The 22917-nt window shown below is 42.9% G+C and overlaps 1 protein-coding gene across 1 annotated transcript; it reads right to left on the bottom strand.

Annotated features, from left to right (window-relative positions):
- Window positions 1–271: 271 nt before the first annotated feature.
- On the bottom strand, window positions 272–22524 carry LOC118391505 (thrombospondin-4-B-like). The gene is made up of 22 exons (XM_052458324.1): window positions 22217–22524; window positions 13125–13322; window positions 12397–12644; window positions 11781–11880; window positions 11386–11468; window positions 11231–11282; window positions 10841–10992; window positions 10572–10709; window positions 7268–7345; window positions 6747–6899; window positions 6470–6574; window positions 6213–6320; window positions 5595–5754; window positions 4315–4433; window positions 4106–4158; window positions 3585–3778; window positions 2860–3038; window positions 2709–2757; window positions 2399–2595; window positions 1576–1748; window positions 1324–1463; window positions 272–1127 (listed from the first exon to the last, which is right to left on the bottom strand). Exons 1-22 carry the CDS (start codon window positions 22293–22295, stop codon window positions 1066–1068), a joined length of 2820 nt encoding a protein of 939 aa, XP_052314284.1. The 5' UTR covers window positions 22296–22524; the 3' UTR covers window positions 272–1065.
- Window positions 22525–22917: the final 393 nt, after the last annotated feature.

Below are 22917 nucleotides of genomic sequence, written 5' to 3'. Positions count from 1 at the left end.
CCAACTCGCTCGGAGGCATGACCAAAATATGAGGGTGACTATGGAATGAGATTAGATTTGTTTTTTAAAATATATTAGCATACCTTATGGATGCCCGTGCCACATGGTCACCGGCAATAATAATAATACTAGGTTAACAGGTCAATATTGTTGTTTCCTCACTGCTCTTTATTCTTTCAGCCACATGAACTGAGAGACTGGCCGATGAAAATCTGGAGAAACACATTCAATAAGGCTGATAAATAAGACCAAAAAAACACAATACAATATCTCTTATCACATTTTTTTATTTGAAATTCCTTTGTTGATAGCATTATACTTATAAAAGAATCAACATTTCAAACTTACAAACACCTAAGTCTAAGACTTAAACCAGGCAGAAGAGTGGAGTTTATTTGGGAATCATTTTCAAATCGCTTTCTATTGGCCTCTAGAGAGTTGTTTTAAGGAGCCGGGATATTCACTGATAACAAAACTCTTGGTCAAGACTAGGCCTCTGGGGAGGATTGAGGTCACAGGGCCAAGACAATTGGCCTGGTCCCAGATCTGTTTGTGCTGTCTTTCCAACAGGACAAGACAGCACAAACAGATCTGGTACCAGGGTATAAGACAATGGAATATGCTCAGGCATGACCAAGTCCCCATGGTCTGATTCATCTCCTGTGTTTGCTCTCATGTCTATATTGTGTGATGACATTGTGTGGGGCTGGTACACACTGAGAATCAAAGCTCTGAGAGAGGGAGAGAGAAGGAAGCTTATATCAATGGCTGATGTTTCTGTTTGTGGATGTTATTGCAAAATGAGCTCAAATAATAAATTCTTAAGTTTGAAGTGTGAAATGTGAATTTTATTTTACTCTAGTAGTCCTAATTTAAACCACCGAGGACACTGATTATAACACTCATGAAGACAAGTTGATTAGATTTTTGTTGGGGAAGTGGGTAGACATGGAAACAGACCACATACATACAGTATTGCCACTGTGCACAAACGCACACACCACATACAGTACATTCCAAACACATCTGGAGAAACGGTCTCTCTTACAGTTTTTCTCTGTATGCTTAGAGACCGTCAACGACGCCATGCTGCATGCTGAACTCCTGGAAGTCCCCAGGGATGGTATCTGTGTAGGTTAGAGGTCAGAGGTTAAGGATCAAAGTCAAGTTCTACCAAGAGTCAGTTAAATTAAGGTTGCCACTTTGGTTGATGAATTTGACTAATTTGAGTTCAAAACAATTGTTAATTTTGTTTGTTTTTATCCAGCACTGAGATGCAGTGCCTAAGACCGCTGGAACACTCGAATAAAGCATGCTGCTTACCATTGCAACGGTACTTTAGGTTGGACCAGATTATGTTTTCCTGAGAGAAACAGAACACGCCCAGTCGGCCTCCTCTCATGGTGGTGTCGATGGTCACACCAGAGTCAGCCACCAGCTCTGTCCCCTCATAGAAACGGGCCCTGTCCAAACACCCAACAGACATTAGCCATTGTTGTACACCATTGTGTATTAGATGTAGCCATGACATCACACACACACTCTCTCTCTCTATTTTTCTCTCAGCTGTCTCACCTGATGTATCCGACCTGGGGTCGGTGCTGCAGGTACCAACGGTAGGAAACCTTGTCCTTCCAGCCCACGTTCCTGGGGTCCTTCCACAGCAGACGCACCTGGTCGTTGGTGTCCCCTGTGTGCCACAGGGAGTTCCTCAGGTGCTCCCCTGGACCTGACTTAGACTTCACAGCCTGGGGAGGGAGAGAGCGATGGAGAGAGGAGATGGCGAGGGAGAGAAGGTAATTAAGAAGTACAAAGACAGATTTGGCTTAGGGTGGCTCTCCATCAGTGGAGGCTGCTGAGGGGAGGACGGCTCATAATAATGTCAGGAATGGAGCAAATGGAATGGTATCAACCACATGGATGTCATGATATCATTCCACCCATTCCGCTCCAGCCATTACCACAGGCCCGTCCTCCCCAATTAAGGTGCCACCAACCTCCTGTGCTGTCCACAGCACACGTGTGTGTGTTAAACAGTACAGAGCCACCCTAAATATAATCTATCTTTATTTTTCGTACTTACTTCAAAAACACAATCTTACATACAATCGTACAAACACACCTTGAGCTGGATGCCAGGCTCAGCCACTGCTCTGAAGGGTGTGGCCAGCAAGTAGGTCTGCTCAAGACAGATTGTGTTTTGGGTGGCTCTCCATAGTACACATGTGTGACACACACACACACACACACACACACACACACACACACACACACACACACACACACACACACACACACACACACACACACACACACACACACACACACACACACACACACACACACACACACACACACACACACACACACACACACACACACACACACACACACACACCTTGAGCTGGATGCCAGGCTCGGCCACTGCTCTAAAGGGTGTCGCCTGCCAGTAGGTCTGCTCAGTCTGTTTCCACATGACCACGTAGAAGGAGGAGGAGTCCTGGTAGCCAAAGATGAAGCCTGCGTAGTCATCGTCAGTCACCGTGTTAACATGGAATGTCCCCTCAAAGTCCACTCCACTGAACGCAGTGTAACCTAGGGAGCAATACACAACAAAAATGTTGCGATAAAATAGGATACGACTTGATACAATACCATATGAGTTAACATGGTTCGATACCTGATAACGATTTGGAAGTCTTTCTTACCCACAGCAAGTCCAGGGTCACTGTTCATGGTCTGAACAATCTCCATTCCCTGTTTGAGAGATTAAATGTCAGTCATGTTGACAAAGTCAAAGCATTTCTGCCATGTAGAACTTATTGTGTTGTAAGTCTATCCAGTAAATTACCATCTGACCTGATTAAGTACCACCCAGTTGGGGTCAATCTGGGCATCCCCCTCCGGGTCCAACACCACCGTCTGATAGGCTCTGAAGTCTGTCAGAGTGACCTCAGCGTTCTCTGGACAGTTGTCTATCCTGTCTATCACCTTGTCCTGGTCAAAGTCTGACTCACACACATCTCCAACACCATCACCTGGAAGGAGAGAATACACAAAGGAAATTATGCCCAGTAAGGTTCTAAGCATGGACAATACACTGGTAGAGTGGAGAGTTACATTTGAGTCATTTAGCAGACACTCTTATCCAGAGCAACATACAGGAGCTATAGGGTTAACCACTAGGCTACCTGCCACAAATTGGCAGATGTCATTGTGAAGTAAGCATTTCATTGTTATTTACACCTGTTTTACGAAGCATGTGACAAATAAAATGTAATTTGATAGAGAACCTTGTTAATGCATAGGAGCTCACTTTCTTGTGTTTTACTTTCACTTAAAATCTAGTCTGATCCCATACTGTTGGTGTAGTCAACTCTTCTACAGTTGTCACACCATTTACTGCCTGTTTGGCAGGACACAAACTAACACAGAGAGGTGTTGGCCAAAGCACAAACAGACTGGATCACCAGGCAATAGGTTTTACGTGATGACTCAAGAATTCACATTCAGATTGTCCCGTTGCTCTGCAATTTGTTTGAAGCAGTAAAGTAAATTATTTGAAAGAAATATTAAAGACTCACTGTTCTCATCCAGCTGGTCGGGGTTGGGCACCAGTCTGCAGTTGTCGGGTCCTGGTAGCAGGAAGTCAGGGATGCTGTCGTTGTCGTCGTCATCGTCACACTCATCCCCCAGGCCGTCTTTGTCTGTGTCCAGCTGGGAGCTGTTGATCACGTTGGGACAGTTGTCCTTGGTGTCCTGGTGACCATCGCCATCACTACAGACCAGGTAATGACACACAGGGAGGAGGGACAGAAAAGATAGGTTCAGGTCATCACATGAATGGATTTAGCCTGAGTGTTGCTTACAGCAATGGAGTTGACATCATAAACAGATCTGGGCAGTTAAGTAACATTGGACTGGCAACCTACTTTATGCACTGTATACTAAAATATACAGTAAAATAGGAATATTTGTCAAAATAAAGGGATATATTGACTACTGCAATTATGAATTGACTAAAATAAATTAAATCATGAAGTGGATATTTTAAGAGCATATGTTTTCTCAAGTAAGATACTTTTAAAATATGTTTTTCTTGTACCTGTCTTGATTTGTGTCACAAGAATCCCCAACCAGGTCATGGTCAATGTCGGACTAAAATTAGAGCACAGATTTGTTAAAACACTTTTTGACTACTCAGTATAATATTTATTACAGGGTAGGACAGTTCAGTTGCTCCATATCCCATTTTATATCTGTAAACTGAACAGTTCTCAGAACCCTAAAGGAGGCCTGTGGAAGCAGTTTGACCTGGTTAGGATTAGGGATATCAGGGCAGCTGTCACAGGCATCTCCCACTCCGTCTCCATCCCGGTCCAACTGGTCCAGGTTCACCACCTGCTGGCAGTTGTCAAGGAAGTTCTTCAAGCCTGGAGACCAATTCAATTACAAAGTTTGAGTTTGGAAAGTTATCTGACCAATAGTATCCCACCACTCTGCAGAAGTGTTGGTGAAATACATGAGTGCTTCAGCTTCAAGTGGACTCCTTTAGGAGCACTGCTTTGTGATGTATGAACACCAGCAATGGCTGTTCTAGATGTTTCACATTTAGAACATGTGTGAATCTCGGTTGGATACATGCAAAAAGTGAACTTTAAGTGTGGCCCATGAGAAAGTCATAAAACATGATTTGTATGATTTGAAGGCTTAACCAATGACGTTGAATCAATGCATTGGGATTTAAAAGCAAACTGCATGTGGTTGATTCTATTTCCATTGATATGCTGTTTCTAATAGTTCAATAGTGGTGCCACAAGGAGGCACTGTTGCATTTGTCATCTGAGTGAACTGTTGAAATATGGTAGGCCATGTGTGTGTCATTTCTCATTTATCTCTGGAAAGCAACAGTACTGTGGTTGTAGCATAAAGGTCAAGCCATCTGTAGACAGGGTCTATAAAAAGAAACCCAGACAGTCATCTACATTATTAAAGAGTGAGGATGATAAAGGCATACTGTATGTTTCTGTTAACTTGAGAGGTAATTTTAGTAGTGGGGTTATGGCAATTATGTATATAAACCCTGGATTGCTGATGCTACTCATGTACTGGCTAGTGAGAGGCTTTGAAGCCACAGATTGGGCATATTGACACCCCCCAGAAGAAGCAGTCCTCCATAGGAATGAATGGAACGCTACAGTATTTAAATTAAATGTGCCAAGGACAAAATTACATGTATTTAACATTTGAAAAAATTTGTGGGGAAAGTAACACTTTTTTTTATAGATATTTTTCATGTTTAGCTCACATTCTATAATTTAAAAGTATGCATTAAGGTGTCTGTATAATTAACGTAGAAATGAGTTAATGAATTTCTATAGCTTCCAAAACTTTTTTTTACGTTCGTGGGGGAATGCCAAGATGGTGGCTTCAAAACAGCACCCCTGTCAATCATCTAGTATATAAATCATTGGGTCAGGGTAGGGTTAGTGCTTGGGGGTACTGTATGTTCAAGGATTCTAGACAAGCGGCTGTTGGAACATACTACTGTGACGGACTGTAGCTATGTGGTAGTGATGTGTCGCTGTACGTACCGTCTCCATCCATGTCATCATCGCAGGCGTCTCCTTTCCCATCACTGTCAGTGTCCCTCTGATCAGGGTTCTCCACCGTGCGACAGTTGTCACAGGCGTCACCATGGCTGTCCTTGTCACTGTTCCTCTGGTCCACGTTAGGCTTCAGCCAGCAGTTATCCTGCACGGGAGAGGGGCACAGAGGGAATAGGATCAGTCTGTCTTATCTGGTGAAATCTCCTGTCTTAACAGGTGTCCTGTGTGAACTTAAGTATGCTCCTTCAAATTCTCAGCACAGCACAGCCAGAAGAGGACTGGCCACCCCTCAGAGCCTGGTTCCTCTCTAGGTTTCTTACTAGGTTCCTGCCTTTCTAGGGAGTTTTTCCGAGCCACCGTGGTTCTACATCTGCATTGCTTGCTGTTTGGAGTTTTAGACAGGGTTTCTAAATAAGCATTTTGTGACATCTGCTGATGTAAAAAGGTCTTTATAAATGCATTTAATTTAATTTAATGTGTGTGTGTGTGTGTGTGTGTGTGTGTGTGTGTGTGTGTGTGTGTGTGTGTGTGTGTGTGTGTGTGTGTGTGTGTGTGTGTGTGTGTGTGTGTGTGTGTGTGTGTGTGTGTGTGTATAAGGTCTACCTGTTCATTCAGAATACCGTCACCATCAGCGTCGGTGTCACAAGCGTCTCCTTGTCCGTCCTTGTCAGCATCCTCTTGGCCAGAGTTAGGAACGCGCATGCAGTTATCCTGAAAACAGACAGATTTATTTATTGACCGATTTATGGTTATCACTTTAACAGACACACCATAAAAAGAAGATGGAGGGAAGGGAAAAGGGAGAGGAGGAGGGGGGGGTTATCCCAGGATAGTTGTATTTCTTGTGTTGTCATGGTTACCTTTTTACAGAGCATATCCTTGCACTTAAGTTTCTCATCAGGGTATCCATCAATGTCTGTATCCTTTCCACATAGGTAGCCATTACCAGCCCAGCCAATCCCACACTGACAGGAGAAAGAAGAGAGAACACTTAAGAGGCAGTGCGTGTTTGTATGTTTTTGCGTGTGTGTGTTTGCGTGTGTATGTTTGCGTGCGTGTGTGTATGTGTGCGTGTGTTTGTGTGTGTGAGGGAGAGTTCTGTCAATGGAGACCAGCTTGTGATCCTTAGGACCCCACCTGACAGGTGATGGAGCCGTCTCTTTCTTGGAAACACTGGGCGTTGACATCACAGGGGTTGGTCAAACTGTTACCACAGCTCCTCTCTGGCTTACAGCCCTTCACCTGGTCCCCTGTGTAGCCTGTCTTACAGCCCCCACACACATATGAACCCTACAGGGATAATGTAGGGTAATAGGCAATGAGAGACATAGGAATAAATGTAGTACTTGTAGCAGGCAGTCAGAGACTTGGAATCCAGTTAACATTGTTCCCTCCTTGCATTATTGTTTAAATTGAGCAATATTCCGTTTTTTATTCCAGGCTATCAGATACTAGCCTGGTGCCAGATCTATTTGTGATTCAAGCAATTTCTGTTGAAGGAAACGAAGGTCAGGAGTTGGCTGAAGCAACAAACCGATCTAGTCGACCACCAGGCTATCAGACAGACAGACACTCAGGCCTTACCGCAGATTTATGACAGAGTAACACACTCAGGCCTTACCGCAGATTTATGACAGAGTAACACACTCAGGCCTTACCGCAGAGTTGTGACAGAGAGAGTTGGCGGTGCACTGTCCATTGTTGGGTTCTTTGCACTCGTCAATGTCATCACAGACCTAAGAGACCGTATAAAGTACAAAACTGGAGATGATTATTATGATACATATCTTGAAAAGGTGTTCCATGATTAGTTATCCTAATAACAATGTCACCGGGTGGGTATAAATTAATCTTCTTGAATTGTCCATTGACTGAATTTAAACCTTCCTGTCGAAACGTTGGTGAATCAATTATTACAACAGACCTACTAGAGTGTGCAGCTTTTTCTTTTACCCAATTAAAATGGAGTCAGTATTTGGTGATGTTGACTGACCTGGAGACCTTGACTGTATTTGGTAATGTTGACTGACCTGGAGGCCTTGACTGTATTTGGTGTTGTTGACTGACCTGGAGACCTTGACTGTATTTGGTGATGTTGACTGACCTGGAGACCTTGACTGTATTTGGTGATGTTGACTGACCTGGAGACCTTGACTGTATTTGGTGATGTTGACTGACCTGGAGACCTTGACTGTATTTGGTGATGTTGACTGACCTGGAGGCCTTGACTGTATTTGGTGGTGTTGACTGACCTGGAGACCTTGACTGTATTTGGTGATGTTGACTGACCTGGAGGCCTTGACTGTATTTGGTGGTGTTGACTGACCTGGAGACCTTGACTGTATTTGGTGATGCTGACTGACCTGGTGACCTTGACTGTATTTGGTGTTGTTGACTGACCTGGAGACCTTGACTGTATTTGGTGATGCTGACTGACCTGGAGACCTTGACTGTATTTGGTGTTGTTGACTGACCTGGAGACCTTGACTGTATTTGGTGTTGTTGACTGACCTGGAGACCTTGACTGTATTTGGTGTTGTTGACTGACCTGGAGACCTTGACTGTATTTGGTGATGCTGACTGACCTGGTGACCTTGACTGTATTTGGTGATGTTGACTGACCTGGAGACCTTGACTGTATTTGGTGATGTTGACTGACCTGGAGGCCTTGACTGTATTTGGTGGTGTTGACTGACCTGGAGACCTTGACTGTATTTGGTGATGTTGACTGACCTGGAGGCCTTGACTGTATTTGGTGGTGTTGACTGACCTGGAGGCCTTGACTGTATTTGGTGATGTTGACTGACCTGGAGGCCTTGACTGTATTTGGTGTTGTTGACTGACCTGGAGACCTTGACTGTATTTGGTGATGTTGACTGACCTGGAGGCCTTGACTGTATTTGGTGATGTTGACTGACCTGTAGGCCTTGACTGTATTTGGTGGTGTTGACTGACCTGGAGACCTTGACTGTATTTGGTGATGTTGACTGACCTGTAGGCCTTGACTGTATTTGGTGGTGTTGACTGACCTGGAGACCTTGACTGTATTTGGTGATGTTGACTGACCTGGAGACCTTGACTGTATTTGGTGATGCTGACTGACCTGGTGACCTTGACTGTATTTGGTGATGTTGACTGACCTGGAGACCTTGACTGTATTTGGTAATGTTGACTGACCTGGAGGCCTTGACTGTATTTGGTGGTGTTGACTGACCTGTAGGCCTTGACTGTATTTGGTGATGTTGACTGACCTGGAGGCCTTGACTGTATTTGGTGGTGTTGACTGACCTGTAGGCCTTGACTGTATTTGGTGATGTTGACTGACCTGGAGGCCTTGACTGTATTTGGTGTTGTTGACTGACCTGGAGACCTTGACTGTATTTGGTGGTGTTGACTGACCTGTAGGCCTTGACTGTATTTGGTGATGTTGACTGACCTGGAGGCCTTGACTGTATTTGGTGGTGTTGACTGACCTGTAGGCCTTGACTGTATTTGGTGATGTTGACTGACCTGGAGGCCTTGACTGTATTTGGTGTTGTTGACTGACCTGGAGGCCTTGACTGTATTTGGTGGTGTTGACTGACCTGGAGACCTTGACTGTATTTGGTGATGTTGACTGACCTGGAGGCCTTGACTGTATTTGGTGGTGTTGACTGACCTGGAGACCTTGACTGTATTTGGTGATGTTGACTGACCTGGAGATCTTGACTGTATTTGGTGATGTTGACTGACCTGTAGGCCTTGACTGTATTTGGTGATGTTGACTGACCTGGAGACCTTGACTGTATTTGGTGATGTTGACTGACCTGGAGGCCTTGACTGTATTTGGTGTTGTTGACTGACCTGGAGACCTTGACTGTATTTGGTGATGTTGACTGACCTGGAGGCCTTGACTGTATTTGGTGGTGTTGACTGACCTGGAGACCTTGACTGTATTTGGTGATGTTGACTGACCTGGAGGCCTTGACTGTATTTGGTGATGCTGACTGACCTGGTGACCTTGACTGTATTTGGTGATGTTGACTGACCTGGAGACCTTGACTGTATTTGGTAATGTTGACTGACCTGGAGGCCTTGACTGTATTTGGTGGTGTTGACTGACCTGTAGGCCTTGACTGTATTTGATGATGTTGACTGACCTGGAGGCCTTGACTGTATTTGGTGGTGTTGACTGACCTGTAGGCCTTGACTGTATTTGGTGATGTTGACTGACCTGGAGGCCTTGACTGTATTTGGTGGTGTTGACTGACCTGTAGGCCTTGACTGTATTTGGTGATGTTGACTGACCTGGAGGCCTTGACTGTATTTGGTGTTGTTGACTGACCTGGAGGCCTTGACTGTATTTGGTGTTGTTGACTGACCTGGAGGCCTTGACTGTATTTGGTGATGTTGACTGACCTGGAGGCCTTGACTGTATTTGGTGTTGTTGACTGACCTGGAGACCTTGACTGTATTTGGTGATGTTGACTGACCTGGAGACCTTGACTGTATTTGGTGATGTTGACTGACCTGGAGGCCTTGACTGTATTTGGTGGTGTTGACTGACCTGGAGACCTTGACTGTATTTGGTGATGTTGACTGACCTGGAGGCCTTGACTGTATTTGGTGGTGTTGACTGACCTGGAGACCTTGACTGTATTTGGTGATGTTGACTGACCTGTAGGCCTTGACTGTATTTGGTGGTGTTGACTGACCTGGAGACCTTGACTGTATTTGGTGATGTTGACTGACCTGGAGACCTTGACTGTATTTGGTGATGCTGACTGACCTGGTGACCTTGACTGTATTTGGTGATGTTGACTGACCTGGAGACCTTGACTGTATTTGGTGATGCTGACTGACCTGGTGACCTTGACTGTATTTGGTGATGTTGACTGACCTGGAGACCTTGACTGTATTTGGTGATGCTGACTGACCTGGTGACCTTGACTGTATTTGGTGATGTTGGTTATGTTGACTGACCTGTTTGTTTGTCTGTGCGTAGACCACTCCCACCCCTTCCACAGCCAGACCAGAGTAGCCCAGAGGACAGGCGTCACAGCGGAACCCTGGAGCCGTGTTCACACATTTCACCCCGGGGAAGCATGGGTTAAATTGACACTGGAGAGAGAGAGAGAGAGAGATGAAAGAAGACGCTTGGTTAGTGTTTCAGAATTATTACAACCATTATAAATACATACAGTAAACACACATGCACCTGAATATAACATACAGACACAAACACACCCTACCTCATCCACATCATCACAGCTGAAGCCGTCCCCTGTGTATCCGTCAGGGCAGGGTCCACACTCAACCCCGTCCTCTGTCTCAATACACATGTCACCGCGGAAACAAACGCCAGGGGCACACTTCTGCTTCATGACTTCGCTTCCACCCAGTCCTTCAAAGACACCCAGAGGAAATAGATTTTTATGACACTCGTTTCCACAATACCAGTGGTTTCTCATGTATTAGTAATGAATGTGTTATAAGCGAACATACTTCAAACTAGTTTTATTACTAGGACCCAGTGATTTTCCTCATGATCAGGAAAAAGCTATTTGCCCAATCTATAAATAACATATAACAAAACTTTAATACGTCATTTGTAATATAGTGGTGATGGTGGATGTTCTTACCACAAGCCTGGCACTCAGAGATGGTGTTTCTTAGAAAAGATGTCTCTTTGACCTTTAGAAAGCAACATATACATGTTTTGAGTTTTTATGCACTCAGTGGGTCAGGAGGTACAGTTTATTAATAGCTCCCAGATGAGCTTGAGCACTATAGTTACCTGCTGAATGAGGACATCTTTCAGCTCATTTATCACCTTCGTGAGATCAAGCATTTGATTGGACAGCTGCTTTGTGTTGACCCCTGCACGGGAGAGCAGCATTGGAAAAGAACACTAGTCATACCAACAGACTCGAGGGGGGGAGGGGTTCTTGTTTAACATCAATCTACAGTAACTGTTATTTTTGTGTGAATTCGAAAGTAGAGACACACACATATATATATATATATATATCTTTATATATCACCATTTATTTGCTTATTGAAAAACAGTTGGGCGACGTTCAAGAAAAATACTTTCCTCAAAATGTTTTTGTCTGTATAAACTAAACAGTACTAGGGAACACACAGGAATAGAAGTTGGTTTATTTTAGTTTTTTTGTTATAAACTCTTACCCAGAGTCTGCACTGAGTCTCCTTGTTGGTGGCAGTTTTGAAGAGAAGCTACGTTCTCAAACGTGTCTCCCACCACTAGTTTCAGCTCCTCCAGCTCTTCCTGTTTATGAAGAAGTCCAACAACAGGGACACATTAGTTGGAATCAGTGCTGAATGCTGATGGATGGGTTTGATTAGATTAGGACAAGGTGGTTACCAAATTTGTTTCCCGATGTTTACCTGCTGTAGCCAACTCTAATTTCCAATGGACAAGCATTTGGCCAAAGCAGAAACAGACTATCTGGCACCCAGGCTAGGGGGTTAGGGTCATTTGAATTTGGAAGGAGGATCTAGGAGTAAATAAGTGACATCACTCATAGTTTCCCTGAGTACAAAGTCAACAAAAGCAATGGTTTGGGGAGTGTCTGGGTAGCTCTGGTCAAATGGCTTAAATGGAAACAGACTGATAACCAATCCTCGGTTGAAGGTTCTGTGATTTTGTCTGGATCTGTGAGTAAATAATAACTCTATTCCATATGATGCACTACATTTGAACTGCACCCAATTTGACAATGGTCTAAATAAGTGCTCTATAAAAGCAATAGGTTGCCATTTGAAACATATCTAATAACATCACCTCTGCTTTGCCCTGCATGCTCTTCAGCTCCACCACACCGTAGCCTGCAGGCAGACCCTGAAACACGGAGGGGAGATCCCGGACCGTCTCCACCAGCCTGCAGTCCAGGTGTAGCTCCACCCCCCCAGGTCCCTGCTGCATGCCCTTCAGGTGGAAAAGGAGGCGGTGGCGCTGACCGTCTGCCAGCGGGATGTTGTTGAAGGTCACGGAGCTCATCCTCCGATCACTCCTCAAGTAACGCAGCACGGCTGGGAGAGAGGAAGGGAAAGAATTAGAGGGAGAGAGAAGAGAATAACTTGATAGTTAAAGGAAAAGGACATGTGATGAAAAGGGAATCACAGCAAATGCGTCAATGAAATTAATACATGAATAATGTAGAAGCAGAGAGCAAAAATAATGATTTTTAAATCAAAATTAAATTAAAAGAGAGAGAACTAAGACTCTTCTCACTGTAAGTCTACACCTGTTGTTTACGAAGCGTGTGACAATTAAAATGTTATTTAATTTGACATAGTACAGAAAAGTGCATTCAGCAAGACCAATGTATTATGCATCCCTCTCCCCGTTGTGCACCTCATTTCTTTGAGGGGAAATGGTGGCCAGAAATCGATATCTTTGAATTAATAATGAGTAAAATAAACAATATCTTCTATATTTTCAAAGTATAAGTAGATAAACCATCTGTTTCAATGGGCATGACGCCCCTGCCTCTCCTTCCTACCCCTTACCTCTGTTGAGTTTCCCCAGCACGGTGAACTCAAAGTACTTGCTGTTGTCCCGTGGGTTGTACAGGCCGAACACTGTGGTGCCAGTCTTGGGCTGCAGCTTGAAGGTGGTGAGGATGAAAGCCTCATTAACGCCCTGCTCCACTAAGCCACCCTGCAGCAGGTCTGGCAGACAGTCCGGGGAATTGAGGAGATCATACACTACAGAGGAAAAAATAAAGTAAAATAACTGTAAAGGGAAATGTAAAGTAAAATAACTGTAAAGGGTAATGTAAAGTAAAATCAATGTAAAGGGAAATGTAAAGTAAAATCAATGTAAAGGGTAATGTAAAGTAAAATCAATGTAAAGGGAAATGTAAAGTAAAATAACTGTAAAGGGAAATGTAAAGTAAAATAACTGTAAAGGGAAATGTAAAGTAAAATAACTGTAAAGGTTAATGTAAAGTAAAATCAATCTAAAGGGAAATGTAAAGTAAAATAAATGTAAAGGGTAATGTAATGTAAAATCAATGTAAAGGGTAATGTAAAGTAAAATCAATGTAAAGGGAAATGTAAAGTAAAATCAATGTAAAGGGAAATGTAAAGTAAAATCAATGTAAAGGGTAATGTAAAGTAAAATCAATGTAAAGGGTAATGTAAAGTAAAATGAATGTAAAGGGAAATGTAAAGTAAGACATAATTAATGTAAAGGGAAATGTAAAGTAGGATAAAATCAATGTAAAGGGAAATGTAAAGTAAAATAACTGTAAAGGGAAATGTAAAGTAAAATCAATGTAAAGGGAAATGTAAAGTAAAATCAATGTAAAGGGTAATGTAAAGTAAAATAACTGTAAAGGGTCATGTAAAGTAAAATCAATGTAAAGGGAAATGTAAAGTAAGAAATAATTAATGTAAAGGGAAATGTAAAGTAAGATAAAATCAATGTAAAGGGAAATGTAAAGTAAAATAACTGTAAAGGGTAATGTAAAGCAAAATCAATGTAAAGGGAAATGTAAAGTAAGATAAAATTAATGTAAAGGGAAATGTAAAGTAAAATAAATGTAAAGGGAAATGTAAAGTAAAATAAATGTAAAGGGAAACGTAAAGTAAAATAAATGTAAAGGGAAATGTAAAGTAAAATAAATGTAAACGGAAATGTAAAGTAAAATAAATGTAAAGGGAAACATAAAGTAAAATAAATGTAAAGGGAAACATAAAGGAAAAATAAATGTCAAGGGAAACAAAGTATAGTAAAATGACTGTAAAAGGAAACATAAAGTAAAGTGAAATACCTGTGAAGGGAAACATAAAATAGAGTAAAATAACTGTAAAAGGAAACATAAACTAAAGTAAAATAAAGTAATCTTTGAGGGGAAGTAAAGTAACAAAGTAAAGTTCTGCTGCTCGGTACAGTGAGAATAAATACACGTGTAGATGAATAAGATGGTTATTGAGCAAGGTGTTGTCATGACATTGCCCTCTTTGGGTACAGCAAGCCCCATCCCCCTCTCCCTGCCTCCTACAACTAGGCTGCTGTGGTCAGAGAGGTCGTAAATTCCAGGAAGATCCTGCCTCATGGCCACACAGTATAGCGACAGAGTGAAGTTTCATAGAGAACAAGGGAATTTCTTCCACCTCACAGAACTTGAGGTCCGAACAAAATGTATGTTCCTGGAGAAGGTATAAAAGATCGGTGAAGTATCCAGCTACGAACTGGTCCATTTGTTACATTTTAATTCAACAAGCCGCCATGCCGGTTTAGCCAACTAGGGCACATTCCCCTATCATTTCTTGTAACCATATTTACTTTGTTTGTTTGTTTATGCACTTCTGTGAATTACTTAGTAAATAAACTATTTAAGACAATTGATGTATGGATGACTCATAGTGAAGACTGGGTTCGTGCAGATAACCAACATTTTACAACGTTTGGAATGAGACTAACGTGAGGTAAAGTAAATAATTCATTCATTCAAAGATAAAATTGATCAGATATAAAATATCTGAAAAGTTATATTAGGAAATTATAACTTTGTAATCTGAATATTTTCCTTGGTGCCCCAACTTCCTAGTTAATTACAGTTACATGAATAATCAGTTTAATCGCATAATACTAATTACAGAGAATCTTTGATAAAAACTAAAAGTCTTCATTTCATGATAGTAAAGACACGACAGTGTTTTGGATGTATCGGGGGGAAAGGGTACGTCAATACTTTATAGACTGAACTGGGCTGGAACATCACAGTGAGTTTGGCTAGCTGGGGAGAAATGTTACATTGCCTGGCCTGTAGTGTCCACTTGATCACATCAACCTGAATGGTGAGGATTGCTGAGCTAGAGGTTTTAAAGTGCTGAGAAGATGCTGGTCGTCACGAGAGAGTAGGCTAGTTGTTGATGAGGCAGATGAGGCAGAGTATGAGTTTGGGGTAAAACATTTTCCCTTTTATCAGAATGTATGGTATTTTGATCAATCTTGAGCTAGTAGTTTTGATGTTCCGAGACAATACTTTGTCAGTAGACTAGAATGGGCTGGAAGATCAAGATCAAAATGAGTTTTCTCGGTGCAAATATTGTAGTGGTATTGGTATTTGGTATTTTATTAGGATCCCCATTAGCTGTTGCAAAAGCAGCAACCACTCTTCCCGGGGTCCACACAAAACATGAAACATGTCATAATACAAAACATTAATAGGCAAGAATACCTCATGGACAGAACTACATCAATATCTTTTTTTTAAAGTCACAGGTTGCCTATATATCAATACCAATACATACACGCAAACTATCTAGGTCAAATAGTGAAGCAGCGGTCTAAGGCACTGCATCTCAGTGCAAGAGCCGTCACTGCAGTCCCTGGTTTAGAATCCAGGCTGTATCACATCTGGCTGTGAATGGGTGTCCCACAGGGCGGCACACAATTGGCCCAGCATCGTCCGGGTTTGGCCGGTGTAGGCCGTCATTGTAAATAAGAATTTGTTCCTAACTGACTTGTCTAGTTAAATAAAGGTTAAATAAACATTTTAAAAAATAGGGGAGGCATTGTGCCGTGGGGTGTTGCTTTATCTGTTTTTTGAAACCAGGTTTGCTGTTCCTTTGAGCAAAATGAGATGGAATGGAGTTCCATGCAATAATGGCTCTATATAATACAGTACGCTTTTTTGAATTTGTCCTGGATTTGGGGACTGTGAAAAGACCCCTGGTGGCATGTCTGGTGTGTGTGTGTGTCAGAGCTGTGTGTAAGTTGACTATGCAAAGAAATGGGGATTTGCAACACATTGTTTCTTATAAAAAAGAAGAAATGATGCAGTCAGTCTCTCCTCAACTCTTAGCCAAGAGAGACTGCCATGCATAGTATTGATAACAGCCCTCTGATTACAATGAAGAGCAAGACGTGCCACTGTCACGCCTTGGTCATAGTGTTTTGTGTTTTCGTTATATATTTGGTCAGGCCAGGGTGTGACATGGGCTTAATGTTGTGTTTCGTATTGGGGTTTTTGTAGGTATTGGGATTGCGGCTGAGTAGGGGTGTAGCATAGGTTGGCTGCCTGAGGCGGTTCTCAATCAGAGTCAGGTGATTCTCGTTGTCTCTGATTGGGAACCGTATTTTGTTCCTGTCTCTGTGTAGTGTTCACCAGATAGGCTGTATTAGGTTTCACGTTCCGTTTGTTGTTTTTTGTATCTATAAGTTATTTCATGTATCGTCATTCTCTTCATTAAAGAACATGAGTAACAACCACGCTGCATTTCGGTCCGACCCTCATTCGACAAACGAAGAACGCCGTTACAGAATCACCCACCACACACGGACCGAGTGGCGTGGTAACAGGCAGCAGGAGCAGCGAAGGGAGGACGTTATGGACAGCAGAAGTATGGAGTATACTACGAGGGAAGAAATAGACAGGTGGGCGGTCGACCCAGAGAGAGTGCCGGCGCCCGCCTGGGATTCGCTGGAGCAGTGCGAAGAGGGCTATAGGAGAATGGAGTTGGAGAGGCAATCACGATGGCGCAGAGGGAAGCCCGAAAAGCAGCCTCAAAAATGTATTGGGGGGCTCAGAGGGAGAGTGGCTGAGTCAGGAGATAGACCTGAGCCAACTCTCCTTGTTTATCGTGAGGAGCCAAAGAGGAGGCCAGAACCAGAGCCGGTGTTAGAGGTGAGCGAAGCAGAGACTGTGAAGGAGCTAATGGGAAAAGTGGAGGAGAGAGTAATGAGGGAGTTGTTAGTATGGTGCTATAGGTACGATATTCGTCCGACGGAGCGTGTCGGGGATTTGATGGCACCTGGGTTAGTGCTCCATACTCGTCCTGAGGTGCGTGTTAGTCGGCTGGTGAAAAATGTGCCAGCCTGCACGTCCTGTGCCAACACTGCTCTCAAGATCTCCAGTACGCCTTCACGGTCTAGCCCATCCTGTGCCACCTCCACACACCAGCCCTCCGGTGGCAGCTCCCTGCACCAGGCTTCCTGTGCGTGTCCTCGGCCCAGTACCACCAGTGCCAGCACCACGCATCAGGCCTACAGTGCGCCTCGCCTCTCCTGCGCTGCCGGAGTCTCCTGTCCGTTCAGCGCTATCATCAACCGCCACCATGGACAGACGCCCACCCGGACCCTCCCTATGGTTTTGAGGTGCGTCCGGGAGTCCGCACCTTAGGTGGGGGGGTTCTGTCACACCTTGGTCATAGTGTTTTGTGTTTTCGTTATATATTTGGTCAGGCCAGGGTGTGACATGGGCTTAACGTTGTGTTTCGTATTGGGGGATTTGTGGGTATTGGGATTGTGGCTGAGTAGGGGTGTAGCATAGGTTGGCTGCCTGAGGCGGTTCTCAATCAGAGTCAGGTGATTCTCGTTGTCTCTGATTGGGAACCGTATTTAGGTAGCCTGGGTTTCACTTTGTATTTCGTGGGTGATTGTTCCTGTCTCTCTGTAGTGTTCACCAGATAGGCTGTATTAGGTTTCACGTTCCGTCTGTTGTTTTTTTGTATCTATAAGTTATTTCATGTATCGTCATTCTCTTCATTAAAGAACATGAGTAACAACCATGCTGCATTTCGATCCGACTCTCATTCGACAAACGAAGAACGCCGTTACAGCCACTCTGTTCTGGGCCAGCTGCAGCTTAACTAGGTCTTTCCTTGCAGCACTCAACCACACGACTGGACAATTATCAAGATAAGACAAAACTATAGCCTGCAGGACTTGCTTTTTGGAATGTGATGTCACAAAAGCAGAGCATCTCTTTATTACTGACAGAGCTCTCCCCATCTTTACAACCATTGAATCTATATGTTATGACCATGACAGTTTACAATCTATGGTAATGCCAAGTAATTTATTATCCTCAACTTGTTCAACAGCAACACCATTCATTACCAGATTCAGCTGAGGTCTACTATTGCTACCAAATACAATGCTCTTTGTTAAGGGTTTCAGTGACTTCATTAGCTGTGGTTGCTGATGCTTTTAAGGTTGAATAATCAGCATACATGGACACACATGCTTTGTTTAATGCCAGTGGACGGTCATTGGTAAAAAACATTTTTTTAAAGGGTAGAGGGCCTAGATACCTGCCATGCGGTACACCACACTTGACATGTTTAACATTAAAGAAGCTTTGTTTCAGTGCAGTACATGTTGAGAAATAGCGTTGTATTTGGTCAAACACAATTCTTTCCAACAGTTTGCTAAGAGCTGGCAGCAAGCTTAAAGGTCTGCTGTTAGAACCAGTAAAGGCTGCTTTACCACTCTTGGGTAGCAGAATTACATTGGCTTCCCTCCAGGCCGGACAACAAATACTTTCCTCTCGGCTCAGATTAAATATATGACAGATAGGAGTGGCTGTAGAGTCAGCTACCATCCTCAGTAGCTTTCCATCCAAGTTGTCAATGCCAGAAGGTTTGTCATCGTTGATCGTTAACAATGATTTTTCCACCTCTCCCACACTAACTTTACAAAATTCAATCTTGCAATGCTTTTCTTTCATTATAATGTTTTTTGTGCATGAATATGATGGCTCATTGTTTGTTGTTGGCATTTCCTTCCTAAATTTGCCCACTTTGCCAATGATGTAATCATTAAAATAATTTGCAACATCAAATGGTTTTGTGATGAATAAGCCATCTGATTCGATAAAATATGGAGTTGAATTTGTCTTTCTGCCAATAATTATTTTTTTTGCCCATTATATCATGGTCTTGGCTTCACAATACAGTTTCTTATTTTTTGTTGTTGAGTTTAGTCTCATCATTTCTCAATTTGCAATAAGTCAGCCAGTCAGATGTGCAGCCAGACTTATTAGCCACTACTTTCGCCTCGTCTCTTTCAACCATTCAGTTTTTAATTTCTTCATCAATCCATGGAGCCTCAACAGTTCCAACAGTCAGTTTCTTAACAGGTGCATGTTTGTCAATAATTGGAAGAAGTAATTTCATAAATTCATCAAGTGCAGTGTCTGGGTGCTCCTTATTAATCACATCAGACCAACAAATATTTTTAACATCATCCACATAAGAGTCACAGCAAAATCTTTTGTATGATCTCTTATACACAATTTTAGGCCCAGCTTTTGGAACTTTGGCCTTCCTGGATATAGCCACTATATTATGATCACTGCATCCAATGGGTACAGATACAACTTTAGAACAAAGTTCTACACTATTAGTTAAAATGTGATCGATACATGTGGATAATCTTGTCCCTGTAGTGTTTATAAACAACCTGGTAGGTTGATTAATAACCTGAACCAGATTACAGTCACTGGTTACAGTGAGAAGCTTTCTCTTGAGTGGACGGTTAAGCTCAAGGTTACAATTCTATTCCAATAAAGTCCCTCCGGGACACAGCAGGCCGCGGGAGGATGTGCCTTGAATCCCTCCCCGCCAGTCTGAGACCGTACATGAATACACAAGTGTCCCAGCTGCCGTCTACAAGGCACAGTGTAATGAAGGCACGCACCAAATTGCTCCCAAATGCTTCTAGAAAATTGCTCTCATCTTCTCTCTTCTCAGTGTGTGTGCGTGTGTGTGTGGGTGCGCACGCGTGCGTGGGCTTCCATCTGTGTCTGTCAGCTTCAGACATCTTTCTTATTTTCTCTTGCCTCTAGTCTTTCCTCCCGTTCCCCCTGCCTGGCCTCAATCTGCTCCAGCTCACCAGGGAGCAGCACGGGTGCTTTTAAAGGTGTGTGGTTAAACGTGACTGGAGCCTCCTTTTCATGCCGTTTCCTGCACTCAATCTCACCTTTACAAACACACTGATGCCTGGTTTGTGAAAGGCCTCAGCATCACTATTGTCTCCGTCACTTGAGGAGGGAGGTTAGGCAAACACTAACAGATAGATCTCTGTTTGGTCCAACCTGACTTGGCCTGCAAACTGGGACTGGGGGGGTGCACCAATAAAACAGTCTAAACAAACCAACTCTTTTTCTATTCTCATCTGTCTGTTTAGACACACTATACACATTCTCTCTCTCTTCCATCTGTGTGTCAGGGTCTCCTCCCAAAGTTCCATGAGAAAGGGTTAGATTTCATCCCCAGAGCCACCGCTTGTCCTATCATGATCTGTTAAGCTACACAAAACCAAATTCATCTCAAATTCACCTGAACAGCTCACATACAGTATGACACATGTGACATGATCTACCACATAAAGTCAATTGAAGTCATAAAGTGACAGTAAAATCACCTAGATGCAGTAGATAATAAACAACTGCATTATTGTTGTCTGATATGCATATTGTGCCTTAATAGATAAATAATCCATTTAAGTCCTGTATGGCTCAGCTGGTAGAGCGTGGTGCCAGGGTTGTGGGTTCGATACCATACATGACTGTAAGTTGCTTTGGATAAAAGTGTCTGCAAAATAGTATATATTGTATTATTATAAGTAATAACAAAGTTGTACTGTAAACACAAGGCATATGATTGACAATTTACTTAATAAGTCCAAACTTTTGTTTGTTTATAGTGAAACCTCATGCAATAATTGCCAATAATTTATATTTGTATGAACTGCTAGTGAGTCAAATGTTTACTATTTATCAACGGCAACAACTGTGTGCAGTATAGCTGTGAATATATTTTGTAAAATAATGTGACAGTTATGGCCTGTACCTCAGTGTAGATGCCATTTAAAGGCCTGTGTGTTGTGGTGCATGTCTGTGTGTGTGTTTTCAGACTCCGAAATTGCATGCAGACCATTAGTGATTATTCCCATGTGTGTGCTATAGCTGGTACTTTAAATCATATCCAGACTCCAGATCCCAGACCCCCCACTAAACACACACACACACACACACACACACACACACACACACACACACACACACACACACACACACACACACACACACACACACACACACACACACACACACACACACACACACACACACACACACACACACACACACACACACGCACACACACGCACACACACACTTAATTAATACAGAGGTCACATCTCAGTCATCACCTCTTACTCTTCCTCAGTCTAAAGTCAGTACACAACATTCTTATGAAGCATGTATTTTCAATATTCTTACCACACAGGACACAGAGGACTATTTATCAGAACATTTATTCTTACTCAACAGAGTATCAAATGTCCTGTCTAGCCCTCTGTGTATATTGGCTTGAGTGTGAATGAATATGATATTCTCGTTTTACAAAGTAAAAAAGCAACTGTACAATGGTGATTTCAATCCAAATAAGAGCTATACAGATTTTTGTGTTGACTGATTTTGTTACCTTAAACTTTTGGGGAAAAATGTATGTGATATTCTCAATCACAGTGTCTGTTAGATCAATCATTACCTCAGAGCTTCATGGTTCTCGATTGGAATACTCTGAGGTAGAGTGCTGAGAGCTTTAGTAGACTGATAAAAGGCATCTGAAGATGACATCACAGTTGGTTTGTATGTCAAGCTGAAACTGTATGTCTTTGGCTAAGATCAAATTGTTGAATTTTTACTTTTAGCGGTTGTGTCCTGTGATTACAAAGCAATACCTTAAAAGTACTTTGTGGTGCAATTGCATGGTTTAAATAGACTTCAATGACCACATCAAGATCATACTGGCATCACATTCAGTAATAATTTAAGAAAGTCATTGTCAGCTACACTCACCTGAGCCCTGGGCTCCCACTTCCGAACACAGGTTCAAGATCAGTTGCGAAGCCACGATCAGTGTCGTCCACAACCCCATTCTGTCCTCTCACTGTTCCCAGACCTGTTTCTCTGGAGTGACTTATCCTTATCAGGCAGAGTAGTGCTCTTGGTCCTCCTGTACTGTTTGTTGCCTGGGATGTGTGTGGTGTGAATGGCTCACAGTAGAGACAGAGGTGAGGCTAGGCTGTCATAGTGAGGCACGGAACAGCTGCTGTCTGTGTGTGTGTGTGGCTGAATGGGGAGGACGGGAGGCTGACTGAGGGAGGAGGAGCAGGGCCGGAGATGGTTTAAGCTTTCTTCATACAGCCACATGCAGAGGAGTGACCAAAACATTCTCCACCGTATTGGCTCCCATTAATGTGTGTCTGTGTGTGTGTGTGTGTGTGTGTGTGTGTGTGTGTGTGTGTGTGTGTGTGTGTGTGTGTGTGTGTGTGTGTGTGTGTGTGTGTGTGTGTGTGTGTGTGTGTGTGTGTGTGTGTGTGTGTGTGTGTGTATATGCATGCAGGGGTTCTTCCATGGTTCACGACCTCATTGTGGGCAGTGAACATTCTGTACTTACAGTAAGCCAGACTAAACAATGTGTAACTTTTTGATCTGTGCCACTCTTCAGACTTTTTAGAAAAAAACGTGTGTTAATAGTACAGCAATAAAGTCAGTCT

Source organism: Oncorhynchus keta, chromosome 12 (assembly GCF_023373465.1).
Source record: "Oncorhynchus keta strain PuntledgeMale-10-30-2019 chromosome 12, Oket_V2, whole genome shotgun sequence".
Lineage (NCBI taxonomy): Eukaryota > Metazoa > Chordata > Actinopteri > Salmoniformes > Salmonidae > Oncorhynchus > Oncorhynchus keta.
Note: the sequence above shows the minus strand (reverse complement) of the source record. Positions and strands in the feature narration are given on the sequence as shown.